Source organism: Mercurialis annua, linkage group LG1-X, assembly GCF_937616625.2.
Source record: "Mercurialis annua linkage group LG1-X, ddMerAnnu1.2, whole genome shotgun sequence".
Classification (NCBI taxonomy): Eukaryota; Viridiplantae; Streptophyta; class Magnoliopsida; order Malpighiales; family Euphorbiaceae; genus Mercurialis; species Mercurialis annua.
In genome coordinates this window covers 47,591,348-47,619,259 of record NC_065570.1, presented here as the reverse complement: position 1 = coordinate 47,619,259, position 27,912 = coordinate 47,591,348, and the positions used below count along the sequence as shown (strand labels likewise).

Sequence of the window (27,912 nt, the reverse complement as noted above, 5' to 3'; positions counted from 1 at the left end):
CCCACGGGGAACGGGGAATCCCCTCCCCATTGCCATCCCTAGGCAGACTCATCCATCATGCCAGGTACGCGACACGGGTCAGATCCGGATTAGTCAGGACGAAGCCCTGAAAATTGGATGGACAACCAAAAAAATATAAGGACACGTGGCTTATGATTCGTTAAAAAGGATCTCTTTGAAAAAAAAAGGTACTATGTATTAAACAAGCAAAAATAAATAAGGACTAGTTAACTAAAACACGTATAGTACAAGGGTCCAAAATGAATTTATCCTAAACAAAGCCCAGACATGAAGCCCTCTTCACTCAAACCTGCCAGTGCCGCCATTTCCCTTTTGTTCACCATTGCTTCTCCTCTTCAAAGCTCCCATGGCAGTCGTCTTCTCATTCAAACCACTTCCACCTTAAGAATGCTGGCAAGGAAACCAAACCCCCTTTTAGCAGCAGCAGCAGCTCGTTTTGGATTGTGGGTTCACTCTAAATTCTGTATGTTTAATTCTATCTCATATCTTCATACCAGTAATGATGCCCTAGCTTCATTTTATCACATGCTTCACATGAACCCACTTCCCTCTGTAGGAAAATTTAATGAATTGCTTACTAACCTTGTTGGAATGAAGCATTTTGAGGCTGTAGTTTCTTTGGGGAAAGTGATGGAGTTTCACGGAATTCGATACGATAATTATACGTTTAATATTCTGATTAACTGCTTCTGCAATTTGTATGGTGTCGATTTCGGGTTTTCTATGTTAGGGAGAGTGATTAAACTTGGATATGAGGTTGATATTGTTATGTTTACTACTTTAATGACTAGTCTTTGTAGAGAAGGTAAAATTGCTCAAGCCGTTGAGTTGTTGGATCGAATGGTGGTGGAGGGTTATCGACCGAATGTTTATACGTATAGTGTGGTTGTTAATGGTTTATGTAAAATTGGAAAAATGGTTGAGGCCACTAGTTTGTTTAAGAAAATGGCTGAAAACGGCTGTGAGCCTAATGTTGTAGCGTACACCACCGTCATCGACAGCCTTTGTAAAAATAGTTTCATTTCTGAGGCGTTAGACTTGTTCTCGGAAATGAAGAGGAAAGGTATATTGCCTGATGCTTTTGCTTACAACTCTTTGATTCATGGTATTTACAGCGCTGACCGATGGGATGAAGCCTCATCTTTACTTGATGAAATGCTGGATAGGGACATCGCCCTAGATATAGTTACATTCAATGTATTAGTAGGTGTACATTCTAAGAAAGGAATGGTTTCGGAGGCTCATAGTTTAGTCGAATTGATGATTGAGAGGGGAATAGATCCTAACGTTGTCACCTATAATTCATTGTTAAATGCGTATTCTTGGCGGAACCAAATAAGTGAAGCTACAAATATATTTGACGTAATGGTTACTAACGGTTGTATACCGGATGTTTATACTTACACTATATTGATTAAGCTGTATTGTAAGAGCAAACGGATAGATGAGGCAAAACAATTTTTTGATGAAATGCGTTATAAAGGTATATTGCCTAACGCTGTTACTTGTAGTTCTCTTCTAAAAGGAATTTGTCAAGTTGAGGGTCCTCGGGCTGCCCGAGCTTTTTTCAAGAAGTTAGATGTTAGCGACTCTGATCTAAATGTTGTAAGTTACTCAATTTTGTTGGATGGCTTCTGCAGACATGGGCTTCTTGATGCAGCAATGAATGTGTTTTATGAAATGAAGAAGAGTATGTTGAAGCCCGATTGTTGTATCTATAATATCTTAATCAATGGCATGTGCAAGGCTGGTAATCTTAAAGGTGCAATGGAATTGTTTTCAGAACTTTCCATTGAAGGGTTGCAGCCGAATGTGAGATCATATACTATACTAGTCAGGGGTCTTTGCAAAGGAGGTTTACTAGATGAGGCACACCATGTCTTTAGAATGATGGAGAAAGAAGGACAGTTACCAGACAATTGCTCTTATAATGTGATTATTCGGGGATTTCTCCGGCACAAGAATCTGTCAATGGCAACACAACTTATTCATGAAATGATTGATAAAGGGTTATCTTTAGATTCCACCACAGCTGCATTGATAGTAGATTTAGCTAGTTGATATATTTGAAGATCATCAAGCTGTAAAGGTAAGCACATATTTTTCACTCAAAATGTTGTATTTCATGCCTTAAGGAACTGAATGAACATGGTGAATATTTCAAATGATGATTCCATCTTATTTCCTTTTATGATTTTTTAGGGTTTCCAATTCTGCAGAATGCATGTGGATTATATTCTTTATGTATCTCTTTTTAATTTAAGAATAAATTCTTTATTTACATTATATTATTGTGCTGAAATGGTCTCTTTCTGCATAATATATCATTAACTTTCTTACTGTATATAGTGAATTATTTTAATGCTCATCCTTTTTATATATAGCCAAAAGAAGGCTGCGTAAACTAATTTATAGAGAATGGAATAGTAGTTGCTTTTGGTAGGTTGTTTTTGAAATTTTATGTGCTGTCTTAGTTTATTTGATACAATCAGTTATTTTGGAATTTTAGATTATTTGAAATTAACAGAACTTATATCTTTTAGCCTAATGGACGTCTTTTCGTTTAGGTAGAGCTTGGTCGTTAGCCTGCAGATGCTGTGCTTTCAAGCAACAGAACAGATAGGAGGGTTTCTGTTGGAAGACGAAATGTGAAGGGGAGAGCCCATAAATTAGCTACAGGAGATTATTCTTTGGGCAGTGAATGCCTTTACTCATTTGCCAAACAAGCTTACAGGTGTCGCTTATATCTGGTCATTCGGCGTTTGTGTGTGATTTTGTATATGAAGTCGTCAAACTATTAAAATTGAAAATATGATCTGCATAGAATTATGTACACTTTCTTTTTTTGGTTCAGCTTTGTGTTTGTGATGAAATTTCAATTCAGTAGCTTCATTTGCAGTTTATGCAGCCAATGTAGTGTTTTGAATTGTTTCGAAAAGAGAACCAACCAAAAGCCATAGTTCTGATAAAGTTTGAGCCAGCTATTTTTCTAATTTGAGTTGAATTTTTGCCACTCAGGACTTACCCTTAAAGTCGACTCTAGAAGACGTTGGACCTAAATTTTTGTGGTTAGTTGAAGAACCTTTTTAGAGGGCATTTTAAACAAATAATTGAATGACACAAATTTTCTTTTGCCAATGAGTTTAACCTCTTTAAAATGACTGGAATTGAATTAGTATGTATGTTAAATGCAAAAAAAAACAAACAAACTTGGCGTTCTATTGTCAACTCAATTTCTTCTCTTAATGTGCACTTTTATACGTTCTATTGTCAAAGTTTCATCCAAATTTGGCGTTGTATCATCTGGATATGTTGATTGTCTTGCACTTACGAAAGCTACATCTGGATATGTTGTTTATATATGTTAAATGGGTGGGACGTGATAATAATTTAATGCATTTACGGCTGCTTGAGTTTTCTAGAAAACATTGTCCTCTGCCGTGTTTACTGACATGTTTTTCCGAATTGTTTAATGCAGTATATCCTCACCCATTTTTCCTTTTCTCTTCCTTTGCAGGCGAGGTTCGGTTCAATCAAACCGCAAGGGTTGGATTTGAGGAAGACACAGGTTTTTCTCTGATAATTGTTTGTTCTTTAGTGTATGTGGGATGTTTGGTTTGGTTCAATTGAACCGGGGATAGCAGTAGTATTCTGTTTCTACGCATTGTTATTTCTATTTTGATTTTTTTAATTCTGATCTCTTATTAATATAATAGTTCGCAAGCACACCAACCGGCGGATGTTTGGACGGTTCATAATCACAGGTAACCTCTATTCCTCTTATTTCACTGTTTAGTTTTTGATTTCTTTAAAGTCTGCAAAATATAAAAAATATCAGAATATGAAGTCATATGAAATTTTTATTTTTTCCTTCACTTTTCTCTTTAATCATTATCATTCCGTTAGCTAAAATATTTAACTTTTAACTTTTTTGATTAATTGAATTTGCAGGTTTGTTCCTTTTGTGGAAGATTAATGTGCTGGTTTTGATGGCGACTTGTCTTGGTATGGTACTGATCCTCCATTGAAACCTTCCCTTTATGTTTCAAAAGGTTCCATATCGCGCGAACAACTCTCAACGGGTACGATACCTGTTGGTGTTAAGGATAATTTCTCTAAGAGGTCAGTAAGACTTGTTGATAATGGTGCAGTCTCTTCCCGATATGGAGTTATATTGAAACAAAGAAAGTGCGAACCTGCCGTAAGGGATTACCAGCAAGGCAAAGTTGTTTGCTTGTTTGGTGGGAAAGACAAGGAAAAGGAGGTAATTACAAAATAATAAAAAAAAAGAACAGCTTTTTCTCTAATTTTTATTTTATTTTGTTGTCCATTCTCATGCTGGATAGCTTTATATCAAAATTGCTAGAATTCAGTCTTCTTACAAAATGATTTTAGAAAATGACATGTTTTGTGAGAATTAGGCTTGTGCTATATTTATTCCAAAGCAGGCCCTAATTCTTTGTTTTATTAGCATGCATATAATTTTATTATGATGATCACATATAGTCTCCTGTCGGTAGTCATAATATGAATTACAAGTTTGTGACTAACTGATATGAGATGAAAAACTGTTACCAAATGCTAAAACTTAACTACACAAAGCTTGCGCTGCAACTGTTTGAAATGGCCGATCATATGTTTTTCTAGCCTTTTCTCTTCTTTAATGACTTTTGAGATTTGTAAAAAGAATAGGTAGAGGTAGGTGGAGTGCGAGGATTGGGAAGTTTGTGGTCTTTTGTTTGTTTGGTATTGATTGATGCTGTTATTATGATTGGCATGACGATGTTTATTTTGTTATTATCTTAACATTGCAAATCCTGTTGTTTGAGTTGGGTATAATTTTGAATAGTTTCATTTTCCTTCAATTGTAAGTTTAACAATCAAAGTTGAGATTTTTGTATTGCAGCTTAACTTTGTTGAACTTTTAGCTTAGCCTCATGTCTGAACTGTAATGAACATGTAGCTTGGATTTTGTGCATGTATTTGCATCTGAATTTGGAAAACTTTATTAAGATAGAAAAATATGATCTGCATAGAAATGTACTGTTTCATTGTGGTTCATTTTTGTGCTTCTGATGAAATTTTAAATCAGTAGCTTCATTTGTAGTTTTATGGAGCCAATTACGTCGGTCTTTTGAAATGTTTTGAAACAAAAACCAACCATGAAAAACCCCCGATTCTGATAAAGTTTGAGTCAGCTGTTTTTGTAATTTGAGTTGAAAGTTGTGCCATATGGGACTTGCTACCCTGTTAAGGTCCATTCCAAAATATGTTGGAACTAAATTGATGTGGTTGGCTGAAGAACCTTTTTTAGAGGGTATTTTTGATGAGTTATTAAATGACTTATGGGACTTAATATATGTTATCAATGAGTTTCTTAACCTCGTTAAAATGACTGGAAATGAAGTAGTTTGTATGTTAATACTTCCCTTTACCAACTATATTTTTGTGAATAGTTGATGGTATGCTTAAACATACATTTTTGTTTTGTGTTCATTTATTTTTGAAATAATTGTTTAAAGAAGTGGTTTGTAGTGTTTTTCCAGTGGAGGTGCCTGTGATTGAAAATTATATGAACATTGTTAAAGGGTCATATGCCTTGAATTGTTGGAACGTCTTCTAAATTGTATTTATGTTTCTTATTGATAAAATATATCTTTGCAAATCAGCCATTGTGGTCTTTTGAGAAAGTAATGCAAAAATTCAAGGGGCAACTGGAGGAAGATGTTCTAAATCAGCAGATCAAAAAACAAGAATTTTGTGATGGAGGCAGTAGGGAAAATCCACCTCGTGATGGCGGTGGCAGCAGTAGTCCGGAGGATTTGCAGGAAATATGGATGAAACTCTTCAAGTAGTCTTAGCTACCATCGAATCCATCTTTCTGGTAATAATATCATTTCTTTGTTATAATGCTGGAAGAGAAAATTTCTTGACAAAATATATATATTTACTGCACTATTATAAATTTTTTAATTGTATCCCTCTACTTTTATTTATCAATATTGAGTCCAAACACTTATCATTTTGTAGACATTAGATTCCTTTGTCACGGAAATAAAGTGTGAACCCCACGCGCCGTTAGCGCGACTAAGATAAAAAAAATATCCGTTTTTTTATTTTTTTTTTAATTGTCTCTGGACTTCTGTTTTTATTAAAAGTAAAGAGAAATTTAGGTAAAATACTCCAAAATCTAAAATATTTATAAAACATACCTCACGCTGAAAAAGATAAATAAAATACTCTCCGTTTTTTTATTTTTTTGTTTTTACTCTAATATTTATTTTAGTTATAATTTTACTCCTCTAATCTAACCCAATTACTCTCATAGTTAGAGTTTTTACTTTGTTCTTCTATTTCCCCTATTTTCTCTGCTCCTCTTTTTATCTAATAATATTCTCCAATTTTACAGTAAGAGGCGGCGACGATTGTGTAATGGAAAGCGGTGGACAATAATAACTTCAGATCGGCAGCAGAAGAGAAATTAAAGGAGGATTTTTCTGTGGAGGAGCTCTTCGACGGCGACAGCGATGGAGACGAGACCTTGTCGCTTGTGTCGTCCACAGATCATAATAATTGAGAGTCTTCTATTCTTCTTATTGATTGTAAATAAATCATATCTCCATTAATCTATTTTTTTTTATTGATTGTCAATTAACTTTAGCTATTATTCAGTTCATGAACTGAGGTTTTTGTTTATTTAGATCTGGCTTTGTATTTATTTACTGTTTATGTTTTTGCGATGTTTTGAATTTAAGACAATTTTGAAGGATTTAAAATTTTAAAAAATGAGAGTGTTGTGGTTGTTGATTTGTTTGTGTTATTGTTTTATGGTTTGTATGTAATGGAACTTTGTAGGAATTCATAGATTTTAAGCAAGTTAAATATATTTACCTGTGTAGGAAATTATATAATTGCATCTTTGTAGCTCAGTATGTTAGATAAATAGTTAGATAATGGATTGTCAGGCCAATATTTTCTTTGCGGCTGCTCTTAAGATCTTTGTTATGGTGGTCATTATGTTAGATAAATGGTCAGATAGTATCATATAATTGTGTCTTTGCAGGTCTGTAGGTGTTGCTTGTAGAGGGAAATTTTCCAGCCAAGCTGAGGGAAATGGTTCGAAGTTTTTTTTTGTGACTGCCTTTTGTCGAGTGCTTTTTAAGATTTTCTCTTTTTCTTTTTTGCTTAATGGTAGAAATATTTGAACAGAGAGCGATCGTGATACAAAGCTTCTTCGTTTAGAAATGTAATTGTTGATTTTGTGATTTATATGTAGGAAGAGTATTATTGTGTTAGAAATATAATTGTTTTATTATTATTATTGTAATTGTGACTTATATAAATTTTTATGTTAAAAATTATGATACTGTTATGAAAATGTAATCTAATTCATAATAAATTACACACAAAAAAATTATACAAAAAAATTATGAGAAGAGTTATGTAAAAATCATAAAAAGATCATTATGATAATATTATGATAAATCTATGATAAGACTATAATAATATTATGATATAAAAGTACGATAATATTATTTAATTCTGTATAAATTATATAAAAAAATATTATGATAAGATTATGATAACATTACGTAAAATAATCTATGCAAAAATCACGAAAAAGTTATGATAAGACTATGATAATATTATGATAAGGCTATGATAAGACTCTGATAATATTATGATAAGGTTGTGATAATATTATGATAAGACTCTAATAATATTATGATAAATATCATAATGATAATATTACGATATGCTTATGATAAAGGTTGTGATAAGATTATGATAAAGTACGTAAAACAATTTTACATAATACTCCCTCCGTCCCAATAAAGTTGTCAACTTTGCCTTTATCACACAGTTTAAGAAAAACAATTATTGTTTATGGGTTTTATAAAATTTTCTTTACTTTTCTTGTCATACCCCTATTTAATTTAGGATCCACTTGCAATTTACTTTCATTTTACTCATTATTGAATTTTATATAGGGGTAATATAGAAAAATTGATTGTAAAAGTTAGTAGTTTTTTGAAAGTGGACAAGAGTTTTGGGACAAAAAAAGTTTCTCAAAGTGGACAACTCTATTGGGATGGAGGGAGTAAATGATAAGGTTATGATAAGATTAATGATAAGATAATGAGAATATTATGATAATATTATGATAATGTTATTTAATTCTGCATAAACTACGTAAAATAAGTTCACACAAAATTATAATAAGGTTATGATAATATTATATTAAATTATGTTAATAATCTGATAAGATTATGATAAGATTATATTAAGTTTTACTAATAATATGATAAGTTTATGATAATATTATGATTAAGTGATGATAAAGTAGATTAAATAAATTTTATAATAAAGTTATGGAATATTATGATAAAATTGTTATCGTAATAAAAACTACGATAATACCATGATAATTATGTGACTATTTTTTTTAAAAATGTTATCCAATTATGCATAAATTACGTAAAATAAATTACGTATAAAAATATGATAAGGTGTGATAATATTATGATAAAGCTATTGATGATAATAATATGATAATGTTATGATAAGTTATATGATAATAATATGACAGTGTTATGATAATAATATTGATAATATTATGATAATAATAAAATGGTGATATTATGATACTATTATGATAAAGTGATGATAACGTACATAAAACAACTTCTCATAATAAGGTTATGACAGTACTGTGATAATGTTATTATCATAAGAAGAGTATGATAATATTATGATAAGTGTGTGATAATATTATGATATTGTTACGAATATGTTATCTATATCTGCATAAATAACGCAAATAAGTTATGGAAAAAATATGATAAGGTTATATGATAATAATACGATAAGTTTATAATAAGTTCCGATAATATTATAATAAGTTTATGATATTTTAATGATAGGTACTTAAAATAATTATAAACAATGTCATGTCTTTTTATCAAAACGTTTTTTTTCTAATTTATTTTTATGATATATTAATCAATAATTAAAAACAAATTTATTTTTTAAAAATAACTATATCTATAAATTGCGGTTACATTGCACGTGATTCATGCGTGAAGAAAGTTCTATTTTTAATATTTAATTTTATACTTACTTATAAACTCTTTTATATTTATATTTCTATCACCATTTTTTATTATTATATTCTTTCATTATGTTTTGCTTTAATAACATTTTAACGTTAAAAGAGAAAAAGAAAAAAATGGCATAACAGTATTTAACCATTAAATAATATCAAGGCATATTAAGAAATATTCATAAAAAAATGAGCAGAAAATAGCATCCCAACTTTATTTTGCTAATTATGTTTTATAAATGTGTTGGTGCTTTTGAGTACAGGTGCATGGTCGATGAGAGAGAAAAAAGAAGGAAGAAATATGGTCTAAGAGAGAGAGATTGTACAAATGAGAAAGAGAGTACATGTGTGTGGTCCTGGAGAGAGAAGCCTTGTCAAAAAGCATGTGTTTTTATTTTAGAGTAAAATTGAAATTGTTTTAACACGGGAAGTAAAAACATTTAAATACTAAAATCATAAGGTATTTTTGTTAACTTTTTCTTATTGAGGTAGAATTTATAAATATTTTTATTTTTTAGATAAATATGTAATTTTCTCAAAAGTAAATCCCTGAATCGGTCCGACTTGACAATGTTAACACATTTTGCAAGGGGGGGATCTAATGTCTATATAAAATCCAAAGTGTAAGGACTCGATCTATACAAATTGTAGTGGAATGACCCAATTAAAAAAGATACGATAGTGCCGTAACCTAAATATGCGTTTTGCTAGATTCTTTGTTAGTACAGTTTTTGACAGGTAATGCTAAAAACAGAGCTTATGAAACATGTACCAAACACTTAAAATTAAAGATTAGAGTACTGATTACCCTATGGCCATGTTTGGTTCATGAAATAGGTGCGGAATGGAATAACTATTCCGTATAGAATGACAATTCTTTGCTTTGGTTCATAGAATAGGTATTCCAAAGAATTGCTATTCCATGATTTTATGGAATAAACACTCCTCTCAAAAACTAAAGAATGGCTATTCCATGCTATTCTATTCCATGCTATTCTATTCCATGAACCAAACATGGCCTATGTCTTATATTCTTCATGTTACTGGAGTGTTCACTCTTTATTTCTCTGCATAGGTAGCAGCACTTTCATGGAAAATTTCATTAATTGCCACTGTATGCCTTCATTTTACATTGCATTAAGAAAACCGAGCGGTAGTCATATTAACAGTTCGTATATAGTGACAGGATGATGCAGAAAATGCAAAATTTATTCCTTGTTAACTGCTTGATTGTGTTCTGTTGATTATAATGCTGAAAGAGGAGGTTTGTTGCATTAGACTTTTGAATAATACACAAGTTTATATTATAATGCATATATTTGTAGAATATTTGGTTATATAAGAAAATGAATTTATTACCTTAGTTGATATATAATGTTCACAAAAGGTTCCATTTTTATTATTTTCAGGTTCTAATTTACAAAAGGAAAAAAAGAAAGAGGACCGAACATATGCCAAAGAAATTGCAATTGCAAAGACTCGATTTTTTTTTATCTCATGTTTGTTTTTCGTGAAAAAATAGCAATTGAAGTGGAGGGTTTCTTCAAACAATAATAAAGACTGGATTTTTTTTATCTCATGTTTGTTTTTCGTGAAAAAATATCAATTGAAGTGGAGGGTTTCTTCAAACAACAAGGAGCTGGGTCAACTATTCGAAGGTTAAGAGCGCTGGCATACGTAATATTGTTGGTGCTCAATTGCAAAAGCTTTAAAACACACCATTAAATATGTAAAAATTTAACGAACGATATTATATTAATGCCATGATTTGATCACGTGTTTTGAAATGATTTGTTCAGTATTCCACATATGACGTGATGAACTCAGTCTACTAAATTTTTTTTGGTAAAGATATGTAATTTTCTGAAGTTAGAGCTCATTTGCTTTATACAACAGCTTAACTCATGGAGTCAACATTCCATCAATTTGCACTTATGTTGAAGATTCCCAGAATTGTTTTCCATAGAATTTCTTGTGTTTTAAGTTATGCTAGTTTCACGTTACCAAAATACAGTCTCTTATATTAAGTCATATAATATATGGTCAATTTCAATTTCAAGAAGCATAATCTCAAATCACTCAAAAATCAAATTTACATATCAAAAAAGATAACCACTCATTAACCTTCACATAAAACCATACTCAAAATTCCCACATATTTAAGTATATAAAAATATGAGAGTCTGCTGCAGAATTTCATCTTGTCCATATAAATATACAGATGTTACAAGAACATTATAGACTATCAATTAACTATTACATTTTGAGAGTCAAACCATGAATGCTTTCTAATTTCTGAAATTGTGAACCGCTTTTTCGGATCAACAACCAGTATCTTTGAAATCAAATCTCCAGCTTCGGATGACAAATGTCCCGGAAGATCAAAATCCGCGCTTTTAATTTTCTTGAAAGCCGCAGGGTAGCTCTCATCTTCGAAAGGAAGTTTACCGCATAACATTGCATAAAGAATCACACCGCAGCTCCATATATCAACCTCACATCCATAAAATTGCTTACAAAGAATCTCCGGCGCAGCGTAGAATGGACTGCAGCAAGTCGTTTTCAGCAACTGATCTTTCTCTTTAACAACACTAAATCCAAAATCAGCAACCTTTACATTATTCTTTGAATCCATAAGAATGTTCTCCGCTTTAAGATCTCTGTGAACAACCTTATTCTCATGACAGAACTCGATAGCATCGATGATTTGTCCGAAAATCTTACGCGCCTCGTCTTCTTGAACCCTACCGCCATCCTTACTATTGATCAAGTCTAGAAGATTACCCTTCCTTGCTCGTTCGAGTACGAGGTAAATATCAGTATCTGATTCGATAACATCGTAAAATCGTATAATATGTTTGTGATTTAACTGTTTCATAATGTTGATTTCACGCATCAGTTTTTCTTCCATGGATTTGTCTTTGATTCTGTCTCGCTTGACAATCTTGATGGCGTATTTTTTTCCCGTGGAGATATTTTTCACAAGTTTTACTTTGCCGAAAGTTCCGATTCCTAGGGTTTTGAGAAATCTGTATTTTGATTCGACAAGATTCATGGTACTTTGTTTTTCGAGTTGAAAATCAGCAGACATTGATAGTTTGTGTTTTTTCAGTTCGTGTCTAAAGAAAGATATACGAGACTGAGAGTTTGTGTTTCTCAGTTTAGTATGAAGAAAAGCAATATATGAAAGCATATATATTATAATGTTTTTATCGTTCGGGATTCCTAAAGTAGAAGTGATTAGGATTCCTAAAGTAATGGGGAATGTTAACATAGGAGTAGGACACCTAATTATATTAATGTTTTCTGTTATCTTTTAAGGGATTATTTTTAAAATTTTTCATTTTCAAATATGTTTACAACAAATTTATCTTTCTTTTCATAACTTCCCATTCTACACTAATAATAAACATATTTATAAAAAGAGGAAATTACACCATTTACTAAAAAAATAAAAATAATTACAAAAATACATATTGACTTTTTTCATTTACAAAAATCTTAATTGCTTTAAAAATATTTATAAAAATACCAAAAAATAAAAAATAATTACAAACATACGGTGTATACTGTTGGTATAATGTCAGTATGATATTAAACTTGTGAGGGTACTGAACTATATGAGACTTTAAAAATGGGTACTGAACTATATGAGACTTTCAAAATGGGTACTGAATTTTTTTTTGTTACAATATGGATACTGAACTATATGAAACGTTACAAAATGGGTTCTCTCAGCCACGTGTTCTTCACTGATTGGACGAAACAAGAAGCCATGTCAGCAAAAAGTGGCTGAGAGTATCCATTTTGTAACGTTTTGCATAGTTCAGTACCCATATTGTAACAAAAAAAAAAATTCAATACTCATTTTGAAACTTTTGCATAATTCAGTACCCTCCCAAGTTTAATACCCAATGTGAGTATATTAATAAACTAAAATTATACTAACATTATACACATCAGAACATATTGAAATTTTATTAATACTAAATAAATTTTTTACCAAAATTATATCAAATCGTATACTAAATATTAAATTAATAATATACCAACAGTATAACAAGAGTATACACATCAAAATATACTGAAATTTTATTAATATTAGATAAAAATTACACCACATCGCATACTAAAAATTAAACTAACAATATATTAAAATTATACCAACAATATATAAATCCTCTAATTGATTACCAACTATAGTGAAAAATACATATAAAAAAAATGTACATGCTATCAACTAAAAAATATATATGAAAAATTATTATCGATATATACCGAAAATATACCAAATTATACCAATAATAAACTAAATATTATTTTTAAATTCTCTGGTTTATAATTTTAATATACCGAAATTATACCATTATCATATCGACATTATACACATCGTACTTTTGTAAATAATTTTTATTTTTTGATAGTTTTTTAAATAATTTTAAATTAGCTGATATTTTTGTAAATGAAAAACGTCTATAGGTACTTTTGTAAATATTTTTAAAATTTTAGGTATTTTTGTCATAATCCCTTATAAAAATACCTACTACATATAGAAGACTTATCTCATTTTAGGTTAAAATTCTACATAGCCACACTCTCTTTTCTCTCCCTTCTCTCTATTTCTTTCAAAATTCTCTTTTTTTTTCCTTCTTATTTTCCGTTTGATTTTCCATTTATCTCTTCCGGTTGGTTTTATATTCGCCTCTTCCGTTCGTCTACTTCCGATGAATTTTTCGTCTCTTCCGGTCGTTTTTCCGTTCGTCTCTTACGTTCGCGCTTTTCCGTTCGGCTCTTCCGTTCTCGCTATGAATTTCTCGACATCGTTTTTATTTTTTTTATAATTTTTTAGGTTTTTTTGTGATGATTTAAACATTTTGTAAATAAATTATTGTAGCTCTATAATTGTTTTATTTATAAAATTGTTCTATTATTCATATAATTTGTCTTTCTCTTATTCATAGATTTGTTTATTTATTTATAGATACTGATTTTGTAAAGAAAGAATTGATTTATGGTGTATTTGCAGTGATTTTATAATGTATTTATGTTAAAGTGTATTTTTGGTGTATTTATAGTGTATTTCTGGTGTGTTTCGGTATATCTATATATTTTTGGTGTATTTTTTGCCCTTTTTTTAGTATATTTATGGTGCATTTGCAGTGTTTATGATATATTTGCAGTGTTTATGGTGTATTTGCAGTGTTTTTATGGTGGTATACATTATAAAAACACTACAAAAATGCCATAAATACACTATATATTCATTTTTATTACACTATAAAAAGACCATAATTACACTAAAAAAACACAATAAATATAATATTATACACCATAGTTACACTAAAAACACGATAAAAAAAATACCAGAAAAAAATCTATAAAAAAGAAAATAAATCATTAAAAAGTGAAAAATGTATTTGTGAAATTAAAAAAGAAGAAGATATTTGTCGTAAAAAAAGTTAGAAAAGTAAAGATAAAAAAGGGCTTAAATGCACCAAAAATCACCAATTTCCGCGTGTTTTTGGTATTTAACATAATCTTTTAATTTTGGCAAAAAAGTACACGAACTTTCAAAATTTTGCAATTAAAGACACCGACATCGTTTTGGATGTAAAACGACACCGTTTTAGACTAAAACGAAGTCACTTTGAATGTAAAATGACACTATTTTTCAAAGGAAGACACACACGGTCTTAATTGCAAAAAATTGAAAAGTTCATGTTAAATATGCCAAAATTAAAAGATTGTGTTAAATACCAAAAACACGCGAAAATTTGTTATTTTTAGTGCATTTAAGCTAAAAAATAATAATGTAAAGTTGTAAACAAAATAGGAAATAGGGTAGTGTAGGAAATTCGGGTTAATGACCATTAAATTTGGTTTTTGTTAATTATTTCCGAAATTATCACCCAAAAACTCATAAATCCCATTTTATACCTTCCAGACCGCGGAACTGTTCCGCGGTCTGTCCTACGTGGCTCCTCGCTGGAGGAGCCACATAGGCAAAAGCAAACCGCGTAACACTTACGCGGTTTGCATTGCCAACGTGGCAAACCGCGTAAGTGTTACGCGGTTTGCTTGTGCAGCCAGGGAATTAATTCCCTGGCTGCACTGATTGGGAGAAAATTCTCCCAATCATTTTGATTTTATTTTAAATGATTGGGAGGTTTTCTCCCAATCATTTAAAAAAAAATTAAATAAAAATTTAAAAATGAGAAAACCTTTTATTAAAAAAAATTTACGTTTTAATTGTTGAACTTTTTAAATTTAAAACATTTGAATTAGTTAATTTTTTTAACATTCTACAAAAATAAATTTATAAAATACTACAAAATAATTATATTAACAAATATTCAAATATATACTTCATAACAATAACATATTTAATAAACTAAAAATTACAAATTAAAAAAGATTACTACATCAGATAATAATGTACAAAGTACAAAAAAGAAATCACCTAGGAGTCCTATCGTCATATCTGCTAGTTACCGGGAGGTTCGAGCGCAAGTTGTTTCTGTTACGGTTCGCCCGACGGCCTGTACTGATGGTGAGGTAACGTCGACCTGGGCGACCATCACCATCTCCCTCTCCTGCATCGGCGTCCTCGTCGTCGGCTCCGTCGTCACCCTGCTGGTCCTGGGGAATGGCCGTACTCGTCGTTGCTGGTGGCGGGGTAACAAATTCTCCTTGTTGGCGGAACATCATCGCCTCCATGCTGTCTAGACCTAACCAACTGCTACCATATGACAGAAAGTCTGTAGTCCCAGGTGTCTGTGGAAGTCCCTGTGAAGCTGGAAAGTCCTGTGTACCCTGTGTAGGCTGATCCCACTGCACCTGAAAAGGAGGCACCGTAGGTGGTACATAAGCAGGCGGCGGTGGAACAAAAGGCGAAGAAGGTCCTGGTGGCACTGGATATGAACACGACCCCTCAAAATAGTGATGTGCCGAATCCCCGTAAAACTGGCCAGAAGAAGAAGGAGGACCCGATGAAAAGGGTGGCGGTGCAGAGCTGGACCCCGCGTAATAGTAATGCCCTCTGAAAGGATGAAAAACCACTGGGGGAGGCATAGGATCAGTCGGACGCTGAGGTGGTGCAGGGGGGTGACGCCGCTGTCGCCGTCGATGTCGCAGTGTAGTCGGATCTATCGGCGCGTCAGGTATGACTGGTAGTCGGTGCGGCGGTATAGAAGGCTCGATAGGGGGCGATGTAACATCACGGCGGTCCTCTCTAGTGCCTCTCTGTGTGCTGGCTGCGAACCGCCGAAGCTCAGTGTCAACAGGAGCATCCCTACGTACACGCTCCACAAAATCGGCCTGCAAATAAAGATATAATACGTTAAAAAAGTAGAAAATTAACCCACAATTTATTGATTAATTAATTGAAAAACATATAATTTAAAAAAATACCTGTGCTCCGAGCTCAGCGCCCTGTCGTGTGATCCAGCGACGCGTGACATACCGAAACCAATCCATATACTCGGAATGATAATGAGGTGGGTCCTGGAGGGGCTGTCCTGAAATTACAAACCGGAGCCGGTCGTCCCACACACGAATGTAGTGAGAGTGTGTCTGGATCCAAGATGAGCTGCTCTTCAGGGTAAGGGAGTGTAGTGAGTGGTCCTGAAGTGGGGCGTCTGGAATACCCTGCTGCAATCCGAACTGCTGCAGAACTCTGTCTGCCTGGTGCCACTCCACAATATGAAAATAAATAAGTGGAACTGTGGCCCGCCAAATAGCGCGCCCATCTAAACAATACGCTGGGATAGTGTCCAGCATATCATCAGTGTACGGCTGCCAGATAAACTGCATGTATAAAATACAAGACATTTAGTATTAAAACATTCCCACAATGAGCTATTTAACATACGAGATAATAAAACCGAAACATAATTTCTTACATCTTCGTAGCGAGATGTGTCAAGCCGAACACGGATGTCAGGCAGCGAGTGTCGAGCCGCACGGCTGGCGTTTCTCCGGCCTCCCCATCTGTTATTCAAGAACAACAACACATTAATCCGTCAATATTTAAGAAATAGAATAAAATTAAAAAATATTAAATAACAGTAAAACACACCTGTCGCCCAGTGGTAGATGTGGTGAAATAGTGGGATCGGCAAGAGCGGGAGCAATAACTCTAAGTCGGTCCAATGCCCACAACTGCAGTATCCACAACGGCCCGCCCATGTTGCGGCGATTCGCAGACCGCAACGAACATGAGCAAAGCTCGTGATATAAGTAAGCCAGTGTCGCCGATCCCCAGCTGTAGGTCCGAACTGCCGCCAAGTCCTCTAAAAGTGGAAGAATCCGTAACGAAGTCTTTCCACTACCGAGGTCAGTGAAGCACAATCCTGTGACAGCGAGCAAGAGATACGCCCGTGTGTACCGATGGACAAGCTCGTCAGTCGCCTGGTCTGGTAATGCACCGAAGTCGGGGAAACTCTCTAGGATCCAAGAAGTCTGGACTGTGGAATTTGCAGGCTTTTTAGGATATCTGCCCGCAGGAATCCCCAAAACCCTCTCTGCCACTGCAGCCCAATCATGTACAATACCTCCTGTAACAGCATGACCGTCTACTGGTAATCCGGTCTGAATGGCCACGTCCTGTAGTGTAACCGTGCACTCTCCGCCAGGTAAGTGAAAAGTGTGGGTCTCCGGCCTCCACCTCTCCACAAGGGCTGTGATCAGCTGCATGTCGACGCTGTAGTGACGCATAGCAAAACAGCCTGCAAATCCAGTAGGCTCGATCATCGACCGAATACGGTGGTCCAACCTAGCGAACGGCAGAACAGCGCTCCTTCTAGTCGTACAGCTAGCGCGAGACAGAAATCCCTCGTCAGATCCCTGAAAAAAATAAACATTAAGTTAGTTCAAAAATTTAATTAAGTTGCAAACGTAACTGTTGACAAAAAGTAAGATGCAAACGTAAGTTACCGTGCCATCCCAGACATCCTGAGAGATATGGTCATGCTGTAAAAAAAGTAGCGCCGGTCTTTCAGGACCCGGCTGCATGTGATCGTGAGCAGCTGCCATGGCTGCAATTTGTTCAATGCAAATTATTAAACAATTAAATCATAATAATATCAAACACTTGTTCACAAATAATATGAAACAATTAAATAAAAATAACTTCATCAATTATACGGTCAAGTAAAAGTGTTACAAGAGTTTGTTATTTAAACTAAATAACTAAACAAACACAAAATAGAATGAGCTGCCAGATTTTAAATTTTAATAGAACACAAATGGAATTACAACATCCTTAGTACATGATAAATGGAAACAGAAATTCTCACATCACTGAACTCTAAAAGGACATGAACTAAGGTTATGACCATATGTAAGACATCTTCTACAGTAGTTGCTATTCCGCCTGTCCCTAAATGTCTGGTCCATTTCATTCCTACGCCTACTCTCAACCGGCCTACCCTTCTTCCTCATCCACTGTCTGTTAGGAACAAATGGAATTTCAGCGGAATTGATCCAACGATTTCGATTCCATAAGGGTTCAAATGAAACAGAGCTCCACGCTAAGATTCCATACTCGCATTTGTAATACCATGAAATGTAGTCACGGTAGTTCTCTCCATATTGGTTGCAGGCAGCTATCGCATGGGAGCACGGAATTTTCCATTGTTGAAATTTTCCACAGGTGCATGTCCCGTCCAGTAGACGAACTTGCTGTGTATTGCCACCCTTTTGTCTTACATTGTCGCACTGGGTCAAGACATTGAATACCTTCTGTGCCACGTTGAACTGTGAAGCCGTATGAGTCTTTGACTTATTTTCCCAAGTCTCAATTCTGTGTGCACAGACTGGAGTCCACATGAAACCGGATGCCAACCACATTTTATAGTCGTTCACATGCTTAATGAATACGGAATTGACCTTGTTAAATATTGCTTCCAACATGGCTGTGATAGGGAGCCCCCGAATGTTCTTTAACATCGCGTTGACCGACTCAGCGTAGTTTGTTGTCATCACACCATGCCGCATTCCAGACGTGTCGCCACTCATGCTCCATTTTCTAACATCAAGGCGGTCAAGATACGCATAACCCTCAGGTGAATCCGCCTCTATCAATGACATGTACCGATCTCTTTTATGCTCTTGGTATGCGCGTCCTACACGTCGATTAAACCGTCAATATTTTCCCATCAACCAAAAATTTATGTATTATATGAAATGACAAGAAAATTACCAGCTTTTTCAGCAAGCTTTTTGAGATATTTTTTCTTGAAGGCGTTGTGGAAGTTGCTCACTAGGTGTCTAATACACCACTTGTGGGTATCACCCGCCCACTCAGGCCCCTCCATGGCACTCATAATACCGGAGCCGCGATCAGATATGATACACACCTTTCGCTCACCCAAAACATACCTCTTCAACATCCTCATGAAATACCTCCAGGATGCGGCAGTTTCCGACTTCACAATGGCAAAAGCTATCGGCATGATGTGATTGTTCCCTTCAATTGCAGAAGCAATCAACAAAGTCATTTCGTATTTTCCATATGTGTGGGTGCCGTCGATGTACACCACAGGCTTGCAATACTGAAAACCCTTCACCACTGGCTCGTAAGTCCAAAACATATGCTTGAAAGTTCTGAATTGTGGATTGTTTTCAATTGGTGTACCTGTGCATACACCGTTATTAGTAATTATTAAATCGAACATATTTTTAATACTCGAAATTTTTAAAAAATTACCGGTAGCATGCCAGACTGTCCTGGGATTAGCAACGGTGACATTCGTCATAAAATTGCAAATCTCCTTGAAAGAGTCGTCCCATTGTCCGAACCTGTTTGCAATGGCCTTTTCCTTGGCATACCATGTTTTTTTGTATCCGGGCCTAACTCGCAATTTTTGAAAAATGCCCTCTTGAAGCGTTTTAATCCTAATGTCACGTTGCAGATGCAATTGCGTGTCGATGTGTTCAGCTATCTGTCGCGCTCTTAAATTGCGATGGTCTTGGTTCATTGATTGGCCGCTGCATTGGTGGGGGCCGTTATATCTTGTTATTATCCAGTCTGACTCGCCTTTCAAAAGCGACGCACGCAACCTCCAATTGCAAGTGTCATTGTTCACACACACAAGAACTATTGTTTTACCATTTGTTACACTGCTCTTGTATTCTTTATTAGCTGCAATGTGATAACTCGCCGCGCATGTCTGGACAGCATACCTCGAACTAAAAACCATCCCCAATTCAAACTCTTTGCCTGCTTCCCATATTGCATTTTCTTTAGGCCACAGATTCATATTGACACACATGTCGTCAACATTCTGATGCGTGTACTCATGAGGAAGGCGCGACTCAAAATGATCTGTATTTTGTTCCGACCCACCACCGACATTCTCACCATGTGTGCCATCTCCATTATCACCACCGATGTCATCATCATCATCATCCTCGTTGTCATCAGCAACGGCCCCGTAGAAGTGTTCTTCTTCCTCATCCTCATCACTAAAATCATCACCATCGTCTACATCCGCACAGTCGTCTACATCCGCACAATCGTCTACATCCACAGAGTCGTCTACATCCGCACGTACTTGAGATAACGGATTGTACACAATATAAAACTCAAGTACCCTCATTTGTGGCGTCCGCGAAACATTACGCCACATTGCTTGCATATGAACATCTGTCTCCATAGGAAAACCATCATATTTTTGAAATCTTCCATGTTCATCGAACCGAGGCACTCGTAGATAAATTTTCACTATCTCGTCACCATCCTTCAGCCCAATTACCCTTCTAATTACGACTTGTAGTTGTGCAAAATTCACTACACTCGTCAGCTCAACCAGTTCTGATTTACCAGAAACATAATCAACTCCACCCGGAGTCGATAATATTGTACCATCCCAATAAATTTTTAGGGCTGGCAGCTCATTTGTCGTCATTACTACATTAAAAAAATATAATTTTAACTACATTTTTAGGGCTGGCAGCTCATTAAAAAGAGGGCTACTCTCATTTAAAATATAATTCAAATATTCTACATGTCAAGTTCAAATTTTTAATAATTAGCCGATTTAAATGTAAATACGAATATTTTATGTTAACTTTTTTCACAAACCTACAGTTATAAAAAAATTATATTTTCTCTAAATACTGTTAAAAACAAATACCTATTATATTTAATTTTTTAGTATCGAATCTATTTATATAATATAAAACATAAATTTTAATATTTTGCACTAATTCCAACCTAATATAAAAATATTCTAAAAATTTCATATATTCGATTTTCTAATTTTAATTTACTCTATTTTACATTTATATAAATTTTATACACATTATTCTAATTTTATTTACACATTAATCTAATTTATTTTATAATATATATTTTTAAAAAATTTAACTAAATCTAACTATATCTATGGGTTAACTCTATATTTATTTAACTAACTACATTTCAAACATTATTTTAATCTAACTACACATCAAACATTATTTAAATCTAACTACATTCAATAATTAAAAATAACATATCTATAAATTTTAAAGACTCACCCGATAATTCCGCTAAAAAATAATATTCTGCGCCAAAAAATAATATTCCGCCACGAAAACCAACTCCGCAAAATCTTCTCCACAATAATGCGCCAAAAAATAATATTTCGCCACGAAAACCGACTCCGCGAAATTTTCTCCACAATAATACCCCGATTTAAAATTTTTATCTCTCTACTATCTCTCTCTCTCTCTACATATCTCTCTCTCTCTCTATAAATTTTTTTCTCAAATTGTGATATAAGGGGGAACGGGTTGGTTCCCCCTTTTATAGTGGTGTAGACCGCGGAAAATTTCCGCGGTCTACAACCACTCGGTCAGAGGGAATTTATTCCCTCTGACAGGGAATAAATTCCCTCTGTAAACCGCGGAAGAGTTCCGCGGTTTACAGTGACGTGTCACTGTAAACCGCGTAACTCTTCCGCGGTTTACAGTGACGTGGCTCCACCTGCATCCAGGTGGAGCCACATGTGCAGACCGCGGAACACTTCCGCGGTTTATCCAAAACCGCTTAAGTGTTCCGCGGTCTGTATGATATAAATGGGGAAAATTTTTTAATCTGGGGTTAGTTTAAGAATTTTGTTTAATTTTACAAATAAAAACGTCATTAACCCAGGAAATTCCCTCATTTTTTAATGCTCTAATATGCATCATATCTAAAATTACTTGTGCGAATCAAAATTTCAAACAACTAAAATAAATTTTGTATCAAGAAAATATTTGATTTTATTATATATAAAAAACATAAAGTAGAAAATTAACTGAATCCAAATATTTTTATTGTTAATTACTATTAAAATTATAAAATATATTTATTTTATTTATTAATTGATTAGTGAGTAATAAATAATTGAATGATTATTTAATAAAAACATATTTAATAAATAGATTATTTGTCAAATATACTATTTTGAAAAGTATTTACCACTTTTTGCAGTGTTTTTATAATGTATTTATGTCATAGTGTATTTTTGGTGTATTTATAATGTATTTCTAGTGTGTTTCGGTGCATCTATGTTTTGTGTGTATCTCTGCCGTTTTTCTAGTATATTTGTAGTGCATTTGTATTTTTAGCATCATTCTTCGAATCTTAATAGATTATCAATTTATTTTATTGCGCTAGTCACTCCTACATAAATCCGCCTTAATCTTTCCGTTCGTCTCTTAGGACTTCCTAGATCTTAGTACAAATGTCACTGTCATTAGAAAAACTTGACTTCGTTCTGTCAATATCTCAGAAGTTAACGCATTGATTATTCACATTTTTTCATGTTCTTTCTTTTTATCCAATAAATTTATGGACCACTAAAAAACTTCTGATAATAATCTAAAAATAATTTATATCGTACTTTCATATACTTTTTCAGGTACGGTAAATTTACTTGCCACTTCCGAAGTTACATAATGTTGAACTCATTAAGTCGCCTATTAATGAGATGTTTTCATTTTGCTTCCAAATAGGTCTACTTTTGGATCTCAACCAATGTCCTTATACCATAACTTTACTCTCGATATCATAACCTTAACTACTCATTTCCCTTTCTTTAATCCATACACTATATGCTTATTTGCCATTTACTTATTCCCTTGTGTTTATTGAGCGGTTTTCTTATGCCCGTATACTTAATCCATCGTAGTTTTTCTCATTCATTATTGTTTCTCGTATCAAACTTTATAACTTTTACGCCTTTATTGATTCCTATATCCTTCTTTTCCGTTGAATCTTAACAAAACCAACTTTCTTTTATATATTGTTTGCTTCACTTTCTTGTTTACATTAAGTTATTCCCCGTTTTCATAAAGTTTTTATCCGGTTACCTTCGTCCTTAATACATTACATATCTCAATGATTATCTTACTTTGACTCTTTCATTAGTTCTAAACCCCCTTAAATTATACATCTAGTACAATCTCGTTACGAAACGTGTACTAATCTTTCATACACAACGTTCACATCCTTCTTTAAGTCCCGTGGCCTTGTACTTTATATACATTATTTATACATATTCCTATTCCTTAATCTGTCGGTCAGAACATCCTAATCGCAAAGCACGCTGCCTGGATTTCCAACTTCCTAACGTACTCCACACAACTTATGTAATCGATCTCTTAACTTTATTGATCATATACTTCACACCATACACATCTTTACGTATCCTACGTTAATATTCCTTGAATACCTTTTACTCTCGCAACTTGTCTTTAGGTTGATCATTTTTATTTATGTAAACCTCCCGTCCACACTTTCATAAGTACTGCAGTCTTGTTCTTTGTTTGATGATTGCAACGGTTAATTCCTAAATAACCTTTTTAGGAAGGTCATACTCTGATATTAAACTGATCCAACAGTTTCCTCTAAAGATATCTTAGTGTTACTAAACTTGATGGTTTTTCCGATATTGCTTAAAACCCGTTTCATCAATTCATAGAGGTTATCTTCGTATTTCTAATCCTTAGTCTATAGGTCGATTACTAGGTTCTATTATCAACTTGCATACTTTTATTTCCTCGTAGCATGGTGTCATAGCCACCTCGTTTAAAGATAAGAACATCCTAGCTCATCATTTAATCGACTTCGCCTCGCTATACAGATACGCCTTACCATTCTACTCGCATTATAGTTCATTGAACTACGGATAACTTTGTACATTTAAAATGTAAATCTTCATCCCGTGCTTCTATACACATTCGTCGTGCCTTCGAGAGCTGCTTGCAGCTTGATCTCGAGCATTTTACCTTTGATACAGAGTTCTGGTCTAGGTACACTCATGTTTAAAAACAGATCTCTTTGAAATTCAAAGAAAAAGTCCCTTAACAAAAATAACATTCAAATCCTTTAAAGATTGTCATAATTGTGCACTAGGGTAATAGCGTCTCTCATCCCCAAAGAGTTTTCACAACCCACCTCTTGTCTGAGCCAAATGCGCATGATGCATATTCTACTAGTGTATAAATTCATTTATTTATTCGTTCCATTGAATGTGTATGTAGTGTTGCAATTCTACTCATGTCGTGGCAATAATGCATTACTATGTCGGGTCTAGGCACAATTATGTTTTCAAAATCGTTTAAACAAATAACTGTAATTGAATTTTAAACCTTTAACTTCGTAAGTTCTCTAGATCTTAAACTCTGTAACTTGGTAAGTTCTTCTATGTCCTTGAATTTAACGCCTTTTTGTCAATCATCCCTAATTGCTTCGATCGTATGATCCCGATAGCATCCTCATATCGTACTACGCTTGATAGCTTGTTCATCGAGTCGTATAAGTACACCACTTATATAGTTTGCACGTAATAACACACAACAATCATTACATGACTATGTTATACTAACATGCCAAGCACATATCCACATAATCAAATCTAAACGCAAAAGCAACATATCAACGCCTAAGCGAAACATCCAATATAAGCCGAACATCCGTGCTTAAGCGGATTACCTACGCATACGTATCTCGTCAAATAATCCTATCGAATGTACAAACAGACTCACATCTTAAAGAGGAGAATCACTACTAGAAATTCTGCTTTTAGCGACGGATTTTAGTGACAGATTCAAAATCCGTCGCTAAAAATTAAATTTAGCGACAGATTTAGCGACAGATTTTGAATCCGTCGCTAATCTCATCAAATTATTGGCGGGAGTTATCTCGCCAAATTTAGCGACGGATTTTCCGTCGTTAAAATTGGCGGGAATTTTCCCGCCAATTTTAGAGACGGATTTAGTGACGGATTCAAAATCCGTCACTAAATTTAGTGACGGATTTTGAATCCGTCACTAAAATTGCCGAAATAATTCTCGTCAATTTTAGAGACGTGTTTAGCGACGGAATCCGTCGCTAAAATTTAATTAATTAAAAAACATTATTAATTTGTTTTTGAAAATATGATTATTTTTTATAAAAAATTTATTTATTATTTATTTACTAAAAAAATTAAAAAAATTGATTCATTATTTAAAAAATAATTATTAATTATTTATATAATAAAATTATTAAAAAATAAATTAATTATTATATTGCATTAATTTTTATATAAAAATTAATTATTATGCGGGAATAAAGTGTGGGAGTAAATATTTTTTCTTTTTAGTTATATTTAAATATAAAACACATCGATATATAACAAAAATATGAGTTGGATAAAATGGAGCCATGCGCGAGGGAACTCTATTGTTAAAGAGATATGGGTGGAGTAATGGGAGGATGGGTGACCTACTAGGAAGTTGGCAAGTCTACAAAAATTGTGGGTCGGTGACAGTGTGTGGTCTATCGCGGTTGGGTTAGTGATGGTTTGCTACCGTTTAAATGATATTACATTTTACGATTTTAAATATAAAAAATTATTTTTTTTTATTTTTTTTATTTTTAAAAATTAGTGACGGATTTAAATCCGTCACTAAATCCGTCGCTAAATTTTTAAAAATCCGTCGCAAATTTTTTCATCCTGTCGTAAATTTTGTTTGCGTCCAAATATATAGCGACAGACGTTGTTCGTCGCTAATCCGTCGCTAAACACTTTTAGCGACAGAATTTGGCCATTTAGCGACGGAAAAATCCGTCACTAAATGGATGTTTTCTAGTAGTGAATGAAACAATTTTGAATCAAATGAAAAATGATCAAAGACATGACTCGAATCCTATATGCTGCAGTAGTTCCTAAGTAGACTCACACACAGAGGCAGCAGTATCCTGGACCAACTCCTCTCATACCAACTTTATCAGGACCCAAAATCGAAGGCTGCGACCGGCGCTAGGGAACGGGAGTGGCTGCTCCGGAACACGTAGGAGGCTTAAAAACACTAAGAATTTTTGCAAAAAAAAAACATTGCATCAAGCATAAAACATTTTTTGAAAGTTTGTTAAACATTAACTTTGAAACGTTAAAAACACTTTATCAAATTCCGATGCATAAGTCATATGCACCAGGGGCTTACTATGCGATATCTCTATTGAACATTGCCCTGTCCAACATGCATTCCATACTTAATCAATTTCGACACAGGCAATTAGTAAAACATCAAATGGCTATAACGCGCAGTTTTCAAATCAAAACTTTATTCATATAAAAATAAGGTAATAGAGTGTAAAACATGAAAACCGTTTGATACACAATTAAGTTTTCTACTGACGACTACTGTAGTTCTATAAAGGAACAAAGCTTTTCTCGAATGCTTTGACCTGAGACTTCTAAAAAATAAAATGGAAGCTCGACCATAAGTTCAAGCAAACCTGAAAAAAGAACACTGTGGGGAGGTCAGTGGATGCTGAGTGAGTTTGCATTTACTTAAGATATTATAATTATAAATTGCACAAACATATATCAAAATAAACAAAAATATTAGATCTGATCAAAACCCTACTCTTAATCGTAATGTGAATGGACTAAACTTCCCTTCAAAGTACTTATACTATTTGTGTTATCTCAAATCAAATTAACCGAAGTGGTACGGTCCCAAACTAATTCAACCGAGTTAACCGCCACCACGATAGTCCCGAGATAGTTCGACCGAGTTAACTCATGCCACATCTTAATCCCAAGCTGTGAGTCCCGAGATAGTTCAACCGAGTTAACCTCGTATCTGTCAAACATAATCCTTCTTCAGATTTCATAATCAGAACAACAACGAATCCAGACCAAACTAAATTATGTTTATACACAGCAATCTAGACTCGATCAACACTAATGATCACTCAATCCTATTGACACCCAATAGGTAGCTTGTTTCGTCGGACCATCAAATCAAACATCAAAATTTACTAATAACTACAACATGCCAAACATCGCATCTAAGCCATATAAAGTATTCAAGTTAACTACCCAAGTAATAATGTATGTAATGCATGCAATGAATCATCAACACATTTAACAACTTATAATAATAATAATATACGAAAGTAAATAGTAAACTCACGACTTGCTATCCAAAAATAACCCAACAAGCAAGAACTCCGTTAAACTCCTCGAGTTCCGGATCCCGCAAGTGGTTGCCTCCTCAGATCTAATTCGAAAATCGATACAAAATGCAATTAAAATAAATTCTAAACTAGCAAAATTCTAGACTCAAAACTCATATTACGTAACATCGCATCGAACTCGTATCAATAATTTTTAACTTAGCAATTCCGTTCGTTAAATAACAATTTCCGAATGTTATTTAATTAGCTGTCCAAATTTGCTAAAATAAATTAATTATCGAGCTAATATAATAATTAATTTATTAAATCACTTTTCTATTTTCATAATTTACTTTGTCTCTAAACC

At 33.8% G+C, this 27,912-nt stretch overlaps 4 protein-coding genes and 1 long non-coding RNA gene across 13 annotated transcripts; 1 reads left to right on the top strand and 4 right to left on the bottom strand.

Annotated features, from left to right (window-relative positions):
• The first annotated feature begins 251 nt into the window (after window positions 1-251).
• LOC126659887 (putative pentatricopeptide repeat-containing protein At1g12700, mitochondrial) lies at window positions 252-4,293 on the top strand. 9 transcript variants are annotated; one of them, XR_008791091.1, is made up of 6 exons: window positions 252-2,110; window positions 2,589-2,755; window positions 3,040-3,089; window positions 3,539-3,589; window positions 3,738-3,785; window positions 3,973-4,293. XR_008791091.1 is itself a non-coding variant. In XM_050353174.2 (2 exons), the coding sequence occupies exon 1, from the start codon at window positions 289-291 to the stop codon at window positions 2,080-2,082; it is 1,794 nt and encodes a 597-aa protein (XP_050209131.1). In that variant the 5' UTR covers window positions 252-288; the 3' UTR covers window positions 2,083-2,110; window positions 2,406-2,487. The 9 variants fall into 9 exon arrangements, 2 of the variants coding, with proteins under 2 accessions (XP_050209131.1, XP_055962454.1); XR_008791095.1 differs by having other exon boundaries at window positions 2,589-2,789; XR_008791096.1 differs by lacking the exon at window positions 3,040-3,089 and having other exon boundaries at window positions 2,593-2,755.
• Window positions 4,294-11,366: 7,073 nt separating this feature from the next.
• Window positions 11,367-12,299, bottom strand: LOC126659877 (SNF1-related protein kinase catalytic subunit alpha KIN11-like). The gene has a single exon (XM_050353200.1). It carries the CDS (start codon window positions 12,213-12,215, stop codon window positions 11,370-11,372), a length of 846 nt encoding a protein of 281 aa, XP_050209157.1. The 5' UTR covers window positions 12,216-12,299; the 3' UTR covers window positions 11,367-11,369.
• Window positions 12,300-15,506: 3,207 nt separating this feature from the next.
• On the bottom strand, window positions 15,507-18,187 carry LOC126659859 (serine/threonine-protein phosphatase 7 long form homolog). The gene is made up of 5 exons (XM_050353185.2): window positions 18,059-18,187; window positions 17,202-17,968; window positions 17,026-17,113; window positions 16,535-16,930; window positions 15,507-16,441 (listed from the first exon to the last, which is right to left on the bottom strand). Exons 1-5 carry the CDS (start codon window positions 18,155-18,157, stop codon window positions 15,581-15,583), a joined length of 2,211 nt encoding a protein of 736 aa, XP_050209142.1. The 5' UTR covers window positions 18,158-18,187; the 3' UTR covers window positions 15,507-15,580.
• Window positions 18,188-18,395: 208 nt separating this feature from the next.
• Window positions 18,396-21,033, bottom strand: LOC126659867 (uncharacterized). The gene is made up of 3 exons (XM_050353192.2): window positions 19,833-21,033; window positions 19,326-19,760; window positions 18,396-19,248 (listed from the first exon to the last, which is right to left on the bottom strand). Exons 1-3 carry the CDS (start codon window positions 21,031-21,033, stop codon window positions 18,422-18,424), a joined length of 2,463 nt encoding a protein of 820 aa, XP_050209149.2. The 3' UTR covers window positions 18,396-18,421.
• Window positions 21,034-26,968: 5,935 nt separating this feature from the next.
• On the bottom strand, window positions 26,969-27,699 carry LOC126678476 (uncharacterized). Its single transcript, XR_007640709.2, has 2 exons — window positions 27,563-27,699; window positions 26,969-27,229 (listed from the first exon to the last, which is right to left on the bottom strand). It is a non-coding gene; the product is annotated as an uncharacterized LOC126678476 (long non-coding RNA).
• Window positions 27,700-27,912: the final 213 nt, after the last annotated feature.

Bases quoted from the DNA above. Each gene is read 5' to 3' on its own strand.
- LOC126659877 (XM_050353200.1), bottom strand. From the start codon at position 12,215: ATGTCTGCTGATTTTCAACTCGAAAAACAAAGTACCATGAATCTTGTC.
- LOC126659887 (XM_050353174.2), top strand. From the start codon at position 289: ATGAAGCCCTCTTCACTCAAACCTGCCAGTGCCGCCATTTCCCTTTTG.
- LOC126659859 (XM_050353185.2), bottom strand. From the start codon at position 18,157: ATGGCAGCTGCTCACGATCACATGCAGCCGGGTCCTGAAAGACCGGCG. The intron at 16,931-17,025 runs GTAAGAAATTAT...TTATACATGCAG, and splicing joins ACACATCTCGCTACGAAGAT to TTTATCTGGCAGCCGTACAC. The intron at 16,442-16,534 runs GTATTTTTTTAA...CTTTATTTGCAG, and splicing joins GCGCTGAGCTCGGAGCACAG to GCCGATTTTGTGGAGCGTGT.
- LOC126659867 (XM_050353192.2), bottom strand. From the start codon at position 21,033: ATGACGACAAATGAGCTGCCAGCCCTAAAAATTTATTGGGATGGTACA. The intron at 19,761-19,832 runs GTAATTTTTTAA...GTGTATGCACAG, and splicing joins GACAGTCTGGCATGCTACCG to GTACACCAATTGAAAACAAT. The intron at 19,249-19,325 runs GTAATTTTCTTG...ATCGACGTGTAG, and splicing joins AAAGCTTGCTGAAAAAGCTG to GACGCGCATACCAAGAGCAT.